This window comes from Pygoscelis adeliae, unplaced genomic scaffold (genome assembly GCF_000699105.1).
Source record: "Pygoscelis adeliae isolate BGI_AS28 unplaced genomic scaffold, ASM69910v1 Scaffold442, whole genome shotgun sequence".
Lineage (NCBI taxonomy): Eukaryota > Metazoa > Chordata > Aves > Sphenisciformes > Spheniscidae > Pygoscelis > Pygoscelis adeliae.
Window position 1 is genome coordinate 714,348 of NW_008824191.1, and position 19,679 is coordinate 734,026.

Consider the following 19,679-nt stretch of genomic DNA (forward strand, 5'->3'; position numbering starts at 1 on the left):
GGACCACGGCGCCGGGCCCCGGGCTCCCCCCGGGAGCCATAGCTCTGCATTTGGTAACGCACGGCTGGAGGGCCCGGGGATGGATATAACAAAGACGTTGGGAAATAATGCGCTCTTGAGGTTTGGCACATGGCTCTGTGCATTACAGAATGTTATAAAAATACTGCTAATGGGCCAGAGAGGAGTGGAAACGCGCGGCAGAAAGGCTGCCAGAAGCCGGAGAGCGCACATGGGAGCGGGGAGGCCTTGTGTGCAAAGAGGGGAGGGAGGGAGGCAGCCAGAGCGGGCGTCCATCCTTCTGCTCCCATCCCTCTGTGCCTTTCTAACCTGCTTATCTCCATCCTGACCCGGCAGCTCTGCCCCTTTGCCCCTCTCCTGCTGCCCCTGTGCCCGGCTGTGGGGATGCCCAAGCAACACCGGCTGTGCTGCTGCCCACAGCCTAATGGGGCTGCTGCCGGGTGGACTGGGATGCCCGCAGGCATGGGGTCTGCGTGAGAGAGAAAATACAGCAAAATCCCCTCCAGCAGCAGGGACACAGGTCAGGATGCAGGCAGTGGAGTTGCCTTCCGCGTCGCATTGGTGGCATGGGGGCTCATAGCCCAGTCCCAGACCCAGCCCTGCCCCATGGGCACTGCTGCCTCCCAGGCGACGGTGGGAGAGGGACTGGCAGAGGGCAAGCGGCTCCGGGCTGGCCTCCTTCCTCTGTGCCTGTCACTGAAGTGGCTGGTGAGAGAAAGGGAAAAAAACATGCGGTTTGACGGAAAACAACATGGAAAAACAACCAAATTAACAGAAAAACAAACAAAGCAAAACCAGAGAGAGGGAGGGGGGAAGGGGCAAAGCAACAGGAACCACATGTGAGCGGGAAGGCCGGGAGAGCCCGAGTGTGTTCTCTGGCCTGATTAGCAAACAATCAAACATTGGCCACTAATAAATAATCAGAGCCTCCCTTTTTTCTGCCTTAGAAGTCCCATTCCTCCCAGCTGGGCTCCAGCTGCAACCGGAGGGTTGGACTACAGTTTGCATCTTTTTTTTCATTTGTTTTTATAACTTTTTGTCTTTTTCACCCATCCAAAATAAAGAAGAAACAAAGAAGGTAACAACCTCTCCATGTAAGATGTGCACCTCCAGCTCCGCAGGAGAGGGATGGAGCACCAGGGCAGGCGTGAGCATCCCGTGATGGGCATGGGCTAAACAGTAGAGGAAGGCAGTGCCAGGGACCGGTGTCTGCCTGGCTGCCTCTCTATGTTGGTTTGGTGGGAGAAACTGTAGGAGGGCACTGCTGACACGCTGGCTTGGGAAAACAGAGGTTTGGCTGGCTCCGGCAGCCGGCAGCGAGGATGCCTCTGCCTCGGAGCAGGGTGCTGCCGGTCGGGCCAGTTCTCCTGCCACTGGCACAGATGCTGATGGAGAAGCACGGGCTTGGGGTCAGCGCGTGCAGATATTTCCCTGCTTGTGTCCAGCGATCTGTGACGCAGGACTTTTTTTTTTTTTTAAAAGCCCTTTTGATGGATTTTTCCCCTATGAACTTATACAATCCCTTCCCGCGGCCATGTAAACTGAGGCTATTTCAAGATCAGCAAGTTAAACATGACTGTGACTGTTCCCTGGCACCAGGGCCAGCTGGCAGGGAGCAGCACCCGCCCCTGCGATTCATCCCTCTCACCCTCCAAACGTCCTCCTGCCCCTCGGGGACGGCCCCATGCAAGGTCAGCCCCAAGGCTGTGCCCAAGCAGGGCTTGGGGCAGGACTACATTAACCTGGACCAAACCTGTGGCAGGGATGGAGCTAATAAATTTAAGCAAGTGGCTGATGATGTTCCAGCATCGGGACATGCACCCCAAAGCTGTTGGGTTTATTGCTGTGGATGTGGTTGATTTTTCCCCACATGCCCACAGTGCTGGGGGCTGGGTAGGTGCAATGGCTGCGGGGGGGCTTCACGGCCAAGCATCACCCCCCAGTTCCTGAAAGCCGTGGGAAGGGACCACTGCAGGCAGGGTCAACCAGCTTGCGAGAATGCCTCATTCATCGAAATCCAGCTTTGTTTCATGAGGCACGCATGCTCTCCGATCGCCGCCTTTCCGTGCCGAGCTGTTTGTTCACGGCTGGAAAAACTCAACGGACGAACTTTGCTGCCTGTGCCCAGATTTTGGGTCTTGGCCTGGCTGGGAGCTGGAAAGGCATGCTGGGTAACTATATGCAAATTGCCATCCCTGCTTTTTAAGGAGAAGGCCAAAAAAAAAACCCACCCAAAAACCCCGCCACGCTCCCAAATGCAATTAGCCCTAATTGAATTAGGAGCCGGACTAGAAAAACAAACGCGTTTGCAGGCAGTGGGTGACCTTTCTGCCCCGTCCGGCGGGGTGCACGCTGCCGTGCCACAACCAGAAGGGCTGAATGAAGCGGTGCCCCGTGGCCCGCGTGTGCACGCACTCGCACGCTTGCACACATGCGTGCATGCACCCGCGCCCCGCTGCATTCCTCCCGTCCTTCCCCTTGCTGGGCTGGGCAGCCTGCCCAGCTGCAGCATAGCAGAGTGATGCTTCTTTGGCTCGCTGCATAAAATATGATAATCTGGGGCAGCCGGTGTCAGAAACAATAAAAATATCCCCTCTCCCATCCTTGCAGGCCCCCCCCCCTTCCCGCGGGGGAGCTGGGGGCGGGGGGGAGTGTGCAGAGGTGGGGGGGGTGGGGGGGGACGCGGCATTGATTAGGTGCCGCAGCACGGGACCGCAGCGCCGGCAGCTCTTCCCTGGCTTTGCCGATGCTGTGGCCTGTGGAGCCCCTGCCCGAGGGAAGAGCATGCCCAGGAGGTGGCCAGCACTTGCAGGGTCCCATGTCCCATGGCATGTCCTCGCGGGCACCTGAAGGGACGAGGCCCCATGCTTGACCCCAGCGACCAATGAGCTCATGCTGGGTTGGGTTCTGTGGAGAGCTCATAGCTTCACTCTTCCCCTGAGTTGTGGTGGGAGCATCACATGGTATGAGAGCACCAAGAAGCGAAGAAGGTGGTTAGGTGGTTGCCCCCTCACCAGCCCACTCTCCCGGGCAGAGGTGGGGGAGTCCTGGGGTTGCCGGTGACCAGCCAGAGCCAGGGATGGAGCGTCCATCAGAGGGAGGGTGCTCCCAGGTGCAAGGACCCCTTTGGCGAGCACCTGGGGAGGTCCCAAGCTTTGGACCTAGGTGTGAAACAAGCCCAAAGGCTGCCTGTGCATCCCCTCCTGCAGCGGGACTGGGGATGAGCTCATGGGATGAGGCAGGGGGGCAGCCCAGCTCTTACCCCCTGCCCCATCCCAGCAGCTGCCGGGCTGGAGGAGAAGGGGGGAAAGGCCTTTGGGGCTTGGCAGCTTCCTGGGAAGCCCTCCCCATCCTTGTCTAGCACAAATGCCAAAGGCTGCATGCCGTGCCAGCGTCCCGTGTCCCGGGCGGATGGCAGCACAGCCTCCTCATGCTCTCCTGAGGTTTGTTTATCCTCCTTGACATGACAAAATCAGCCCTGTAATTAAAGAAGTCCAAGTCCAGTCTAAACAGTTTCCCACAACCCCTGCTCCCCCATGCCAGGAATTAGGGATGCCCGGGGCTGGGAGGACAAAACCTTCTTGGCCGCGGGCTGGGACCGTGCCTGCCAGGGGGAGTGGAGGGGACACACACTGGCGCTGTTTGCACTGGCCTCTGTGCCAGGAAGGATTTTGTCTCGGCTGCTCCTAAGTGCCCCTTGTCAAAATATTTGGCACGAGCTTCCTGCCGCCCGCTGGCGGTGGGTCCCCGCTTCGAGGGTGCTGGGAGGGGAGGGACCAGCCGAGATGAGGCCACCTCCTGTCGATGCAGCCATGGGGCAGGGAGCAAAGGGGTTGATGCTCCGCATGTGGATGCTGCTTTTCCCTCTCCACCCACGGCTCCACACGGCTGTGGCACTTAAAAAAAAAATCACAGTCCGCTTCCCGGATGATGCTGGAAGAAGAAACCGCACCAGCATTGGGGTACAGCTCTTGCCTGTCACCAGCCACATATGCCCATGTCTGCAGGGACCTAGGCCAGGTAGTTTCCCCAGGGATGAAGACCCCACGGTGGGGACCCTCTGCAGCCCCACCCCTGCCACCTGGAAGGAGAGGAGGTGGCAGGCAGCAACAAATCCTCATCTTTTCCCAGCTCCCAGTGCTTCTCCATCCCTTTCCAAAATTGCCAGCAGCAGCTGGGAACCACAGCGGGGCCCGGGCAAGTGGTGAGGTCCCAGCCGAGGGCTCAGCAGGGTCAGGGCAGGATCCAGTGTACTTCAGCGTGAAAGACATTGTCATTAGCTATGGTTTCCTGAGCCAGTGCGTCTGCTGTAAATAATTTAGCAGAGTAAATGTGTGCTAACAGCAGGTCAGGGTGGGGAGGAGAGGAGAGGGAGGAGAGTCTTGGGTCTGGAAAGCAGGGAAGGGCACTGGGAATAAAGTGAGATTATTTTCCTCCTGTTAGGAGGACGGGGTGGTGTCTTCCCCCCAGAAAAGGAGTCAGAGGGTTCCCATGCCTGATGAATCCCTTCTCTCCCCAGTCCCCTCCCGAGCTGTCAGCATCAGTACCAGAGGCAACTGCAGGACAATTTCCAGTTGCTCTTGCTCCAAGCACTTTAATGCTGTTTAAACAATTACGCAGTTGATAAATTTTGACAAGAAGAGATAGAAATAGCCTGGGAGAGCCACGCAGTAGAAATGCTCTAAACAGATGTCCCTTTTCTCCCCCTCCTCTGCTCCCTGGGGGTCTTTATCATTTGCTGCCAACTAAACAAGACAGTGTTTGCGTGAGTTGGGATGGTGGGGAGGGGGAGCAAAATGCCTTATTAAAATGGTTTATGATACCATCCCTAGGGTGACGGCCACTTGTTTTGTCTCCAGGATGGTCTTCTCTGCACCGACGGGAGCCGTGCACAGCCTGCCAAGCGCGGATGTGGCTAACGGCGGGGCGTTCGTCCCTCTCCCCACCAGCTCACAGGGTACCAGACCGGGCAGCCGGGCTGCTGGTGATGCAGGGGAGAGAGAGGAGTGCAGGGCGTTTGCCGAAGCAAGTGAGCAATGACACCCTGCTGTGCCAAGCAGCACGGGGAAAATTGGTCTTGCTCTGGGGGTGTGAAGAGCCGGAGCCCAACGGTGCCTGCGCAGAACCTCATGCAGCAGGGACCAGCAGTGGCTCCCCAGTGCTGCAGTTTGCCCCAACTGAGAGACATGGAGGACAGAGCGACCACGAAACCAGGCTGGACCAGAGTCAGGTCCACAGGGGAAGCTTGATGTCCTGCATGGCTGAGCTCAGACCTGTAGGGAGGGGAGATGGATGCTGCTGTCCATCTCTGGAGGCCAGGAGATCACTCAGTGGGTCCATGCCAGGAAACCCTCGGGAGGTTAGGAGCCAGAGCTGAGACCTTGGTGCTGTATTTTTGCTCCTGTTGGGCTGCCTTGTTCTAAGCGGATGTTTTTCCTCGCCACAGCCTTATAGTGTGTGCGGCTTTGTGCTGAGCACACCCCAACTCAGTGCATGTTCCACAAGGAGCAGCCTTGCACGGCGCCGCAGATGCATGTGCCCTGTCCTTTTGGTCAGGGAAGAAAGCAGAGGGCTCGAGCAGCTCTCTGCCTTTCGGCTGCTTTCTGGATGCTGTGCAACCTGTGTTGGTCCGAGCCAGTGCCTGAGGACTCCGGCAGGCTGGAGCCAGGGAGCTGTGAAATACATTGTGTGTATGATGAAGGGGCTGCGATTCATCATCTGTTGTTGTCTTTGAAGCTGACATGGTGCTGTTCACTTTTTTGGGGAATAGCAGCCTTGCTGAATCCCTGCCTCTGATGGCGGGGGATACGCTGGTGGCATGGCCCGCAGGTCCCAACACACACTTCTCCCAGAGAAGTGCCCAAGGCGGTTTGTGTTCCCAAAGCCATCCCTGCAGCAAGGCGAGAGCCCAAAGCATCCGGCACTGCACAGGCATTCGTCTCAGCACAGAGCAGAGGGTGCTGGGCAGAAAGGTGCCCATGCGGGTGTCTCTGTGCAGGTCCGGGGCGCGATGACCTGCCCGTGCATACCTGTGCATCACTGCCCGCATGCCGCAGCATCCCTGTGTGTACAGCGGTGTAGTTGCACAGCCTGGTGGGCAGCTCTGTTGCTTGAAAGACAGTGTGCAATGGGTTTGAATGTGCCTTTGCAAAGAGGGGATCCTGGCATGGAGAGTCTTTGGCTGTTGTGGGCACATTTCTGGCTCCTGATTGATTTCCTAACGCTCAGTCCTCCAGTGCTGGATTCATCTCTGCCCTCTGTGTTTAGACCCAAGCCGCTCCCCCTTCCCTCTGTGCCTGACTTCCCCGAGTTGCCAGCCAGGTGCAGCTGCCCTCTGCAAAGGCTCTTCATCTCTGCCTCTGTGTTTAGACCCAAGCCGCTCCCCCTTCCCTCTGTGCCTGACTTCCCCGAGTTGCCAGCCAGGTGCAGCTGCCCTCTGCAAAGGCTCTTTGGCCTCATCAGTTTCTTCCTCCTCTTCCTCCCTTGCCCTCACCAAAACCGAGGGACCCGGACTCCAGTGCTGCACTGGGGACACAGGGCAGCCCCTGCCACCTCCCATTCCCCTCCCTGTCAGGGAGAAGAGCCTCAGCTCAGTGGGAAGCAGGGGGGTCAGAGCCTAAATGAAAAGGCAGAAGAGGAAACTGAGGCACAGGCTGAGGAGCGATTTCCCAAGGCCCCACAACTGGGCTTAGAAACCAGACTGGTGATTCAGTGCCCTCCTCACCCTATGTGGCTTCCCAACTGGGGTGTGCTGGGTTGGGCTCCCCCCACCACAGGGCTCCCACCTGCCACAGCCCACCTCGGGGGAACAGCACATTCCGGTCACACAGGACTGGGTGCCTCTGCATCACACCGTGGAGCGGGACAGCTCATGGGCAGCCAGCCTGGAGGCATCGCCCATGGGCAACTTCCACACATGCTCCCCTTTCTGCCACAGCCTCCGTCAATCAGCCCTTCCTCCCATCCCTCCTCCTTCTCCCGCTGCCTGGCCAAGCAAGCCAGAGCTGGCTGGGCATGGCTGGCCAACATGTGGGTTTACTTCTGCTTCCTTCTGCTCCCTGCAGTGGCTCCCGGTCTGCAGCAGGGAGACAGAGCTGTGAAGCCTGGGGAGGGGGGAATTTCCATATCTCCAGTTAACCTGCTGCGTTGGACATAAGTGGCGAAATAAGGTCCAAAAATCAGACCCCTGCACTCCTTCTGGAGAAGAGAGCATGGAGGAGGTAGCTGGTCCCGTGGCCACCCCTGCTATTCACATTAATGCAAAGCAGGTGGGAAAATGCTGCTGGGTTGGGGTCTGTGCAAGAGCACCAGGCTGCTCCTTGCTGGAAGTGCAGGTGGTGACACGTGGCTTTTGCAAACCAGGCTTGCCTTGCTGGAGCAGCATAAGCACACCAACAATGCTCCCATCGCCTCCAGAGTCTCAGGAGGTGAAACACCACTTACTTTTTTAGCTGCCAAGGCAGAGCTTATGGCTGTGATTTTTGCCATAGCAGTGCAGGGGCTGCTGTGTCGGCCCACAGAGGATGCTGAGGGTTTTGTTCAGAAGTGAAAAAGAGCGGTGGGCTTTTTCATGGGCATTAAAAAGCTCACAAAGCTGCTGTGATACATAGTCATTGCAGGCATCATTTTGCTGCATTCCCTTCCCTTGCTTCCCTGTCTCCTGGCGACTGGTGGATCAGAGCAAACCTCGGGGATGATTCTCACTTGGGGCGAGCAGAGCAGCTCCCCAGGGCTGGTGGCGGTGCAAAGTCTGTGCTGCCACGCACCTCCAGGGCTTAATTATGATGAAAAAAGGCAAAATTGCAAAGAGCACAGAAGAAACCTCCTGCAGGAGGGTGCCAGGATGCAGATGCCCCAAACTGTGAGTTTGTACTGGGACAGGCTGGCCAAAAAGACCATTCTGGGACTTTCAGAGCCAAGACTGAGCCAGGTCTGCCAAATGCTGCATATATACAACAAAGAGACAATTTTAACCTCCTTGCAGATTGGTCCTGGGATGTTATGGGAGGAGTAATTTGAGAAGGACCTTGGAAAACCAGGGAAAGTAAAGAAGGATGCAAAGGGAGTAGGGGGAACTGCTGTAAGGAGAAAGACTTAAAATAGTCTGTTCAGTGGCTTCAAGAGGAGCTGGAAAGATGCCCTGACTCCCGTTGGTAATTACCTCCAAGCAGAGAAGATACTGGGTACTAAACCAGCAAGCAAAGCCATAACTAGAGCCAATGACTGGAATCTGAGCACAGCCACATTCAAATTAGAAATGAGGCTCGTATTTTTAATAGAAAAAATGATTAAGCATTGGAACAAACTGCCAAAAGCAGTGGCAGCTCCTCTGTCGCTTGTTATCTGCAGAGCAAGGCTGGCTGCCTTGCTGAAAGATGATTCAGTCAAACACGAGTTATTGGGCTCAATAGAGGGATAACGGAGGGACGTAATGGCCTGTGCAACCCAGGAGGTCAGGTGAGATGAACTAATTTTCTCCCGCGGCCTTCAAGTTGGTGAGTTAAGGAAGGTGCATATCCCTGTCTTGCAGATTTAGCTTCGCAGTGGCTGTTTCTTTTGTCAGATAATGTGACTTGGGTGTTTGGTGGTGCGGAGCAGGGCTGCGAGGACAAACCTGCAGCACAGCAGGCTGCGGGGCATTCGGAGGATGCTGCATGTCCCCGCTTAGGATGGGGCTGATACTGTGCCCCTCATCCCCTGCATCTTCTGAGATAACTGGTGCTCATATCTGGCCTGAAAGACAGCAGGAGAGTGGAGTTTATAAGGAGCAAAATGAGGGAGGTGGGGAAGGGCAGAGCTGCCCTCGCTGGGTCGAAACTGAGTTAGTCCAACCCTGTGCAGGTGTGCTGTGGGACAGTGATGGGATGGGGATGATGGTTGCTTTCCAGATGTCTCAGCCAGCCATACTCCCTGCAGCGCTGAGCTGCTCTGGCTAGTGCAGGGAGGTTAACCAAGACGCTGGGGGCAGCTGCGAATGAGCACCCTGGAGCAAGGTGCCTGGGAAGGGGAGGGTTGGCAGCAGTCCTGCAGAGCTCAGGAGGAGCACGGGTCCTCACCCTGCTCCATTCCAGCTCCCTGATGCCTCGGCTTTGTGTGCACCCTGCTCCCGGCCAGGAGGAGCTGAGCGGTGGCTCAGCACTGGAGTGTCTGCAAGGCACGGGGAAGGCAGACAAGCAAAATGGACCAAAATGGGATGAGATGGCTCAGGGCTGAGAAAGGGAAGGGGGGAGGGAGGCAGGGAGGAAAGACTCATGTGAGACATTAGCGTGAAGGAGAGGAAGCTCCCACAGCCCTCCTCTGAAGGAGGGATTGACAGAGAGCTTTTGATGAGGAGCCGAATGGAGATAATGTGCCATCAAATGGCAGTGGAGAGGGAGCTGGGAGCAGCTCCCTGTGAACCTCTGCCTCCAGCGTGCAGACAGGAGCTTGGCACACCGCATCCTGAAGCACTTACCTCCCTTAATGGCCAGGCAGAGCCTCCCAGGCCTCCCCATTAGGAGCTGCCTCCCCAGGCGAGCTGGAACAAAGTGCTCAGCCAGCCCAGGGAGCAGTTGTGCCACGGAGCCGGTGATGTCGCCTCTAGCGCTGGCAGTCTCGGCCCCTCCAACGGGGGGTTAAGGCAGGCCCTGAGAGTGTGGCGGGGCAGCACACCGGTTTGGGGTGAAACCAGGTTAGTTTGTCTCTTTTTGAAGCCATCTGACCCCTCCAGGAGCAAGAAGAGCCATGCATCACTCAGGGGATGCCATGCACCCTGCATGTCGTGGTCCCGCCTTCTCAGAAGGTGTTGATGTTGCACAGGGGGACACAGCTCAGGGCAGGAGGAATTGGTGGTCCAGGGTAGCAGATGGGCCATGGTGGGCTTGCAACTGAGCTGGAGATGTGGGGTTTCGGGCAAAAAAGCCTGAAAAAAGGGGTTTCAGGCAAAAAAGCCCACGTGGCTTTGCTCGTGGGCAAAGCAGCACCCACCAACTCAGGCTCTCCACCAGCGCCCTGCATGCAGCAGGCACGGGTGAACTTGTATGGGGTGGGCAGCCCAGCAGAGACACAAGAGGAGGGGGATGCAGCCCCAGTGCAGGGCTCCTGCCGGGCAGCTTTCCACCACAAAAGAAACTAACCCTGTCTGCATGCCGGTGGCTGCCGCCAGACACGATCCAGGGCACGTATCAGCAGGAGGAGCTGGCTCTCCTCGTGCTAGGAGGGGGCCAAGTTGTGTTCACCTACCGCTCTGGCAGCAGTGCTCCCTGCTTTGCATGAAAGAGGCGCTTTGATTGCTGACATCTGTAGACAATCAGATAAGAATTAGAGTTATTCCTCTCGGCATAAATGGTATTTCTAATCTCATAATCCCTTAATATTGTTCTTACCAGGATGTGGCCGCTGCTAATCCCTGAGAGTTTGTTCTTGGGCAAATTTCAGGAAAGCCGGGGAGGTCTGGGAGTAGGGGTTGGCCACCTTCCCTCCCCTCCACCCCAGAATCCCTCCTGGGTACGAAGCAGGCACGGAAGAGCTGGTCAGGCAGCAGCCCCTCTTGCCAGCCAGAGGATGCTCATGCTGAGATGGAGGTGTTTGCAGAGCCCTTTCACCACTGCTGCAAAAAGCCCCTGTGGGTCTCCCTGTCTGCATCCCTGCCCCACGTTTGTCTCTTGGCTGAGCAGCTCTGTGTCAGTGGCAGCAGGCTCCAGCCTGGTTTTGCCACTTGGCTGCTTTCCGAAAGCAGAGGCTGATCCCTGAGGAACATCCTGGAGCCTCTGTGTGCTGGAGAGGTGCAGCGAGGGCAGCATCCTGCTGCTGTGGGGCTGCAAAGGCCAAGGTCCCCAGGCAGCTGAGGGTGGAAGGTGCTTTGTAAGGACCCTGGGCTGCATTTGGCCTTAATTTTGCATCCTCCTCAGGCTAGAGTAGGGAGAACCACTTGGGTTGCTCCTTCCCCCTGTCTTGATGTTGGTGCACAGGATACAGATGTGCTTCTTTCCAGCAACCTAACATGGCCTTCCCTCCTGGCCACCTTGCAGGCACAGTCAAGGTGGGAAGGGGGCTGGAAACCTCCAACTACCCAGAACAGGCAGGGATTGCCATTTCTCTTGTCCCTGCTGCATCTTTCCTTCCCCAGCTTGCCCCAGCTGTGCTGTGCCGGCTCCACCAGCTGATACCAAACCACAACAGGGGCTTGCACACAAGCTGCCAGCGGGAGCTGGGATGAAATCCAGCCTGGGCGGTATCGGGCTCCCCTGCTGCCTGCAAGCCATGTGAACCACCGTGGTGCAGGTGGGGAAAGCTTGCCCAAGATCCTGTCCCATCCCAATGCACAGGGGCCGTGTTAGCAGCTGCGTGAGGGAGCAGCTTGCAATGCAGAGGGTAACACAGGGGCTGGGTGTGCCCATCTCTGCCTTTCCTGTCTTCTGGGTTTCTTCTCTTTTACAACAGCTGTTGCTTCTCCTTCCGCCTCAAGTTTTTCCCCCTTTTTATTCCTCAGACAGGTTGGAGAGGCAGCACAACTGCTTCAGCTGTGTCCTGGGCATCTTCTTTATCTTAGCAAGGTGAAGTTGTCTGAGATAGCTTGGTAGCGATAAATACTCAACAAGTCTGCCTCTGTCCGTGAGGTTTAGAGATTCCCACTCTGGTACAACATGCCCACAGCATGGGCATGCAGCAGGGCAGAGCGTGTAGGAGGAGGCTGCTTCTCCCAGGAAGCGTGCCCATCACCGTCCCCTCCATGCTACTCTCACCAGCATCCTACCTGCTGGGGTACCAGCATCCCTCCCCTCTGCCATGCTGAAACCTGTCCATCATTGCCTTGCAGCCCTGAGCAATTTGTTACTATAGCTACGTTTTTCCATGCAGGGAGAGCTCAGATCTCTGCTGGGCTGAGGTCTCCCTCTCATTTCTGAATGGCTGGAAGGAAAGAAGAGGGCTTAGCCTCAAGGCCAGGTGCTGCAGACCATGCTGCGGGGATGCTGTGGTGGTAGGACTCAGGACACAGTGGTGCAATCATGCAACTTGTCCAGGGGTCTCTTAATAGCTTGCAAATTCTGCAAAATCCCTGCGAAGAGAGGTGTGGATGGTGTTGGCTTGTAATGAGCCAGCATCACACCACAGTGCATTTCCCTCCTGCTCTCTGAAGGCTGGCAATTGGAGAAGGAGCTGGCGGGTACCCTCATTGCACTGGGAGATGCTAGTTTTTGGGGAGGGATTCCTGAGAGTTTTGCCCAGAAAAAGGGAATGAATGTATTTTGCTGTTCACTGGCAACTTCAGAAAAATGCCCTGGAATTCAGAGCCAGCTGAAAATTTTTGGTGAATCAGGAAGTTAGAGAATTAAGCAGTTGGGTTCAAGATTTTGCTCGTTTTATTTTTCTTTGATAAGGTTTTAATAAAATTGGAGGAAGCTCCAAAAGGGAAAGCCCTGGAAACTAAACCTTTCATTTAAAATCACTAGAAGCAAAAAGACTAGAAGCAGGAGTAGGGAAGTGATCGTGCCCCTGTACTCGGCACTGCTGAGGCCGCACCTCGAATACTGTGTTCAGTTTTGGGCCCCTCACTACAAGAAGGACGTCGAGGTGTTGGAGCGTGTCCAGAGAAGGGCAACGAGGCTGGTGAAGGGTCTGGAGAACAAGTCTTATGAGGAGCGGCTGAGGGAGCTGGGGTTGTTTAGCCTGGAGAAAAGGAGGCTCAGGGGAGACCTCATTGCTCTCTACAACTACCTGAAAGGAGGCTGTAGCGAGGTGGGTGTTGGTCTCTTCTCCCAAGTAACTGGCGAAAGGACGAGAGGAAATGGCCTCAAGTTGCGCCAGGGGAGGTTTAGATTGGACATGAGGAAAAATGTCTTTACTGAAAGAGTGGTTAAACATTGGAAGAGGCTGCCCAGGGAAGTGGTGGAGTCACCATCCCTGGAGGTATTTAAAAGACGTGTAGATGTGGCGCTTATGGACATGGTTTAGTGGGCATGGTGGTGTTGGGTTGACGGTTGGACTCGATGATCTTAGAGGTCTTTTCCAACCTTAATGATTCTATGATTCTATGATTCTATGACTGCGCCTGTTGTCGTGTTTCCACTGGAAGTGAGCAAGCTGCAAAGCAGCCACAAATGTGCAAAAGCCTTAGACATGGCCAGATCCCTGGTGTTCACCGGGACGAGGGGGAAGACAGTTTGCTCCATCCCCATTTGGGTGGCCCCTTGGCTACAAACAGGCGCTGCCTGCAGGTATGCCTGCACGGACTGGGGAGGGGATGGATCCACAACTGTGTGTGGGTGAGCAAACACCCTCCTGGGCATCCTGGGGCTGGCATGGGTTCAGAGCTGCCAGGGCAGAGCAAGGGCTTACCAAGCCCTGAGGCACAAGGGGTGGGAAGGAGATGGGTAAATGTGTCCAGTGGCACTGGGACCATGCGCCTCTGCCCCTTCCCATGTGCTTTCCCCCCTCCCTGGGATCTCCCTCCCTGCAGAACCACCACCACTCTGCACAGAATTTGGCCTTGCCCTGTGCCAAATCCTGGGCAGAGAGCCCCTGAGGGCAGGTAGACATCCCAACCTGGCCTGGGGGAAAGCTTCGGCCCCAAGCTGTGCCAGCATACTGAAAGATGCCGTAGGGCATTGCGTCTGCGGTGGGAGGGCAGCGACTGCATCCCCTGGACTCTGATGACCTCCAGAAGTGGATTGCGCCTGTGTTATCTCCATCCCCATGGACAGCCCAGTCCCTGGCTCTCAAAGCTTGCTCAAACCAGCCCTTTTTCTCCTCGAGGCTGGGATAACATCTCTGCACACAGCCAAAGGCCCTCCTGGCTCCACGGTTATCACCCAGAGCCGCACCAGGAAAAGCAGGTAATTAAATTCAGGCCCTCGCTTTTCCCCCCACAAGCAGATGCAGCAAGACGGCAGTCCTGCAGAGACTTTATTCAGGGCAGGGGGCAGAAATTTTGGTCTTGATCTTCCCCATAGCAGCTGCCGGTATATGGCCGCTGAGCCTGGGACCTGCTCCCCCCATCCAGCCATGCCTCGCTGGCTTATCATTTCCAATCCTATCAGAAACAAAACTGCTGCTGCTTAATGCTTCATTACAGGCTGTTATGTGTCTCCTGCACTGCCCAAGAGAGCAGCAAGGAGGGCTCTGACTCTATTTAATAACTGTTTCATGGTTCCTAATTGACAGATAAAAACGGTACTAACTCAGTTTCATCGAACATAATCCATGGGTAGGAGTGGCAGTGCCCTTCTGGAGCCCGGGCAGCAGCATGAGTTTTGATCCATTATTTTGACATGGGAAATGCGTAACGCGCCAATCTGCCATCATGATGACGGGTTTACGCCTCACTTTTTCCTCTGTTGGTTTTGGCTTTTACAACCTTGGGGGAAGCCGTTGGGGAGGGATTTGGGGAAGGGTAGCCAGGGCAGGCAGAAGAAGTGAGATGGTGGCTGGTGCTTCATTCTGGGGGGCCGTTCCCACAAGGGTCTGCAGCACCCCCAACACGGTGCTTCACAGCAAGGGTTGGTTTTGCAGCATGTCCCCATGGGGCTCCGTCTCTGGTCGCCTTGGGGCCATGCCTCACACTGGCAGGTCCCCAACCCCAGGACTGTTACCCTGTGGCTGTCAGGCTGAGCCACGCTTGTACCTGGGGAAGATCCACCAAGCCTTTTAGCTCCGATAGGAAAGCACCTGTACTTGCTCAGATGAAACAGGAAAGGATTTATTCTTGTAAATTCAGACATGTCGGGAAACCAGGGTGTTTCTTTGTGCATTGCATGGTTAGCAGGATCTCATCAGTGCCTGGGGGTTTCCTCTGCCCCTTTTTGCTGGCGCAGGTGACCAAGTGACGTAGACGTCTTCCATGCTCCGTGTTGAGAAACACCAGCCAGACAAACCCCTGCTTTCCCCAGGGATGCACATACAATCACACAGCCAAAAATGCAGGGCCAGGATGTGGAAATACTAATGAGGAGTGTTGCAGAGGCGGGATTCAAAAGCCACACGCTGGACCTGAAACCTGCTATTCGACCCAAACACTTGGGGATTTACTTTATCGGTTCCCACCTGGGGCTGGCACTTGAAAAAAGTCTTTGGAAATTAGATTTTTCAGGGCTTTCTCCTCCCATCACAGTGGCTGGAAACTTAAATACCAGCTGGGAGTCTCACAGGTATTGGTGACCACCAGAGGGGTTGAATTGCACCCGAGGTTGAAACAGAGTCATGGCATGGGCAGAGGTGGAGTTGTAAAGGAGAAGAAGTGTTGAGACCCCGTAGCTCTGTGCAGAGCAAAGCAAATCTGACCATGGCTGAAGGCATCCTGGGAGGATGAGAGGTTATTAGTAGCGAGCGCTTCAGGGATAACACGGAAGATATTGATTTAAATAAAAATCACCATAACGGCAGCTCTAACAGGACCCTGTGGGTCACTTGGAGGATAATCAGAGGCAGCAGAGCTCCAGTGCTGGCACACTTGGAGCATTTCCTAGCTGCAAATATCATGCTGGAGAGAGCCAGGACTGCTGCCCGTGCTCCTGAATGGGCAGGGACAGGGATAAGGGTGCAAGGGCTGCACCAGGATGTGCGGCGCGCACCGGGATGCCTAAAGAGCATCAGTGCAGCAAGGTTAGAGGCTCGCCCCGCCGTGACCCTCAAGGGCAAGAGGGACCGTTTGCAGCGCTGCCGGAGCCACAGTGGCCGGGAGATGGCTATCTGTGATCTCAGCCAGTCACGGGGCCGCAATGGAGGTCAGATTCCCATGGTGTGAGTCAGCTGCATTCCTCCCCAGGGTCAGCGAACTGTGACGGGCTTCGGTGGCCTCGGCTGTCTCCAGCCTCGACGCTTGCCGTGATTAACTGCGCTGAGGATGCTCGGTTTGGGTGGACAAAGCAAAGGCTAAGGGGCTCTAGCCGGCTGGGGGCAGCTTCAGCTAGTCATCCATGGGAGAGGAGAAGAGTGATCTCTTGGCCACCCTTCATACCAAGAGTGCTTTTATCAATGGGGTGTGAAGCGGTGATAAAATGCTGGCAGCTATCTCCATAGACAGCTAATCCATCGCTATAGATTTGTTGTTAGGGAATCCGGCAGACCTGTACAGATCCTTGTAGCCGGCTGTAACTCTCGTGCTGTGTACAGCCACCTGCAACACCAACTGCTCGCATCGTGATACAGAGCTGTGTCATGCCATGCCATCGGAAAATGGAGACATGACGCAAGATAATAGCCAAGCCGTTGAGGCAAAATGAGTCTCAGCACGTAACAGAAGGGTTTCTCCAGTCTGGGAATTTTTCTGCTTGAAGTTTTTCATTTGTGCTTTTCTCTAAATGAATATTTCCTCCCAATCATTGTGCTGCCATGGGCGTCAGCCATTTTGCAGAGGAAATCTCCCATGCCCTTCAGCTTTCCCATCAAATGCGATGGGCAGACCATCTGCAGGACCTGCAGCACAGACAGCATGGGACGTACCAAGGTGGCTTCACATTACCAGACCTCTGTCACTGAGTCCCTTCCTGCTCAAGGGAATTAAAACCACCTGGAGCAGCTCTCTCATCGAGGACACGGCTTCCCTGGGGCCAGCCAGCAGCCTGGTACTTGTGTCATATGCAAGGCTCAACCCAGCGCATTCATGCATTGCAGTGGGTGAATGGAGATAGAGATTCAGCCCGGATCCTGCCCACTGGGTTCTCTCAGGAGTATTACAGACCCAATCAGCATCAGTTGCTCCCTGAGGACCAGAGAAGGTGGGCAAACCTACCTGCTTGATATAGCTGCAAATTTCACCACTGCGGGGAGTGGGCAGACACCGAGAGCTGTGGCTGGAGCTCCCCGGCACTTTGTGCGGGGTTTCTGCACTGTGGTACCTCAATCGCCGCTTGCACTCGGGTTCTGTACAGTCATTCGGGTTTAATGTCCCCATAAATTATGCGTGTGGGTTTTTTTCCAAATCAGCACGACCTGCTTGCAGGCATGGAGCTCTCGGTGCAGTGCTGCCAGTGCTTTGCAGCCCTCCAGCAGCGCCCCAGTGCTCCACACCCCCCTCAAAGTGCTCATTTCAACATGGAAAACTCCAAACAGGGCAAAACTAACAGAGATGCTGCCCAAGCAGCCAAAATCCAACTGGGGCTGCACAAGCCCTGCAGTCGGTGAGTCCCAGCCGGCAGTACCATGAGCCTGGGGTCAGGCAGCATCTGCAGCAGGGATAAGGGTATTTCCAACTCTCTTAGAGACCAGTTTGTAATGCTGGGATACTCTCCAGCCAAGCCACTTGGGTTCTGATTTCCACTAACCCACCTAATTTCCTTGTTTGTTTTAATCTCCCAGCAAAAATTAAACCATTGGCTGCTTTGACCAGCTCCTTGCCTGGAATTAAATGACTAACTTCTAACCACTGGTGGTCCTGGGCTGGCTTGTCCCAGACAGAGGGTAACAGAAAGTAAAATTGCAACCAAGGAGCAGTGGCCGAACAAGCAGCCTTGTTCCCGAGCACTGCGAGGTGACTGACCCCAATGTCCTCATGCCACAGGCAGAGGCAGGTGTGTGCATCCCCTGCAGCATCCCTGTGACATGGGATGCAAGGGAGACGTGGGGAACCGCTGCCACCACCTGCCCTGCTGCTTGGCCCCTGCCAGGGCACTGCCCTGAATAAATCCCTCTTTGAAGGGCAGTAGAGCTGCCAGGAAAGCATTCAGTCCTGATTTAAAGACTTCTAGTGGCAGGGAATCCACCGGAGCTCTTCCAGGGTTTGATTACCCATGTGTCAAAAACGTTCACCATTTTTCTTGGTTGAATCTGCGCAGCTTTGGCTTCGTCCACTTGGGTTCATGCTGGCAGATGGAGGGTGAGGACGGTGGGGTCAAGCACACCATCCACACCACTGAGCCACAGCCAGCCTGGCTTTGCACATCGTGCCCACCCTGGGCGACAAAGATGTTTGATGGGCATTGTGTTTGCAAAGTTAAGGGGCTTTCTAGCACAAGTGCATTGGCTACCCTCCCTGTACAGCCATGAAAACACTGCAGACAGTCGTGTACCCCATGTAGAGGAAAGACTCAATTTGCCTTCCCCAGGTGCCTGTCTGTCCCCATCGAGCACAGCAAGAGCGGAGACAGACTGCTTGGCTCAGCAGCTCCCTTCCAGGTGGTTAAAGACAGATAAAGGCAACCCTGAGAACATCAGCCCAGCCCTTTGGAGAGGTGAATCCATCCAGCTCTGCATGGCCTCCCTGCAAAGCCTCTCTCCCTGGGCTTGGCCCCCATCGGGCTGTCCTCTGATCTCCCTGGCGTCCCTCCCGACTCAGGGCTTGGGGAGGACAGGATCTGGCCCGCATGCCTCCGTCACTGGGGAAGGGCACCCCGGAGGGGATCGCTGGGTTGAACAAGCACAAGCTTGTGTGTATTTGAGCAGAAACAGGTTCTGGGCCAAAGTTGTCAGTGCAGGGGCGTTTTGTTAAAGCCACGTGGGGAAAGGGCTCTGCAGCCACAGGCAGCTGCAGGCAGGTCCCGGTGATTGCCCAGGCACGACCCCCATGGGAACACCATTAGCATCCCTCCTGTATAACACTGTTGGCACTAACGCCTCTGGATTACGAGCAGTGCAGGGTCTCCAAGAGCCTCATTATCCCAATAGCCGCCCAACAGCTACTCTAGCACTGGGCACAGCCTTGCCCCCGTGCATCAGTGCGCAAGAGCTGAGCCTATGACTCGAGTTTTCTAAATCCTGCCCTGTTTCATGCCTTGAGAGGCATCTCACATCTTGAGAGGCTTTTGGCCGTGCTGGGTCCAACATCCCCAGCTCCAGCTCTTTGGGATTTCAGGTGGCTTTCCTTACTGAGATCTATTGGTAGAGTTACTTTTAATAGCATGTACGTGACGTGGAGTGGGATAGACCACTCTGGCTCTGGCTGGCACATTATAAATCTCAGTGAAAAAAAAATGGAAAGGACCAGGAGGGTGGGGGGTGAAAAAAAGCAGAAGGAAGAGACCATTTTCCCAGAGCCCAAAGCAGGCAGGGGTGGGGAGTGGGAAAGGCAGGGTTGTACAGCTCGCTGGGGCAGAGTGTGCAGTTGTTTATACTGGAAATGAGTTTCTGTTTATTGCAAGCTATGGTGGGGAGACCACAAAGTGAATGTAAAACAAAATGGGAAGGGTGTGGGGAAAGTCATGGGAGGGGGAGCGGGTGCCTTTGACAAACTCCAGAAGTCACGTCCAGTAATAAATCAAGCCGGGATCCGTCCCGGGATACAGGACCCAGAACATCTGCTTGGGCTGCGGGGAAGCCGGGTGGGCGAGGAGGGCTCTCCCAGCCCTGCCTGGGGCCGGAGGGGGGGACAGGGGCTTGGGCAGCTCAGCCACCCATGGGTGCTGAGCCCGGCGATGCTCACATGGAGGCAGAGGTGGACTGAGCACCTGGGTTCACCAGCACGCATGGGGAGATGTGCGCAGGGCTGAGGGATTTAGCAGGCATCCTCAGTCAACCTCTCCATCCTCAGTGGCCATCCCTTGGCAGCTCTGTACCTCCATTTCCTTGGCTGTAAGGTGGCACAGGGTGCTTTTCTCCCATTTATCACTTCTCTCCCAAGCCTTGCAATACCACAAGCAAATACCCAAGCAAATACCACATGGGAAGGCAATTCCTGCAACATCTCAGAGCTGGGGCATGGCATAGGTGCCACCGGGCAGGAAGGTCTCCTGCCCTCTCCTGGGGCAGCA

The 19,679-nt window shown here is 55.6% G+C and overlaps 1 protein-coding gene across 1 annotated transcript in view; it reads left to right on the forward strand.

The window, feature by feature from the left end:
- CNTFR (ciliary neurotrophic factor receptor) overlaps window positions 1-19,679 on the forward strand; it is an 88,253-nt gene that overhangs the window by 32,353 nt on the left and 36,221 nt on the right. Inside the window, exon 3 of the mRNA XM_009334715.1 lies at window positions 9,493-9,502. Coding sequence (XP_009332990.1) covers window positions 9,493-9,502 — 10 coding nt within the window. The remainder of the gene's footprint in view (window positions 1-9,492; window positions 9,503-19,679) is intronic.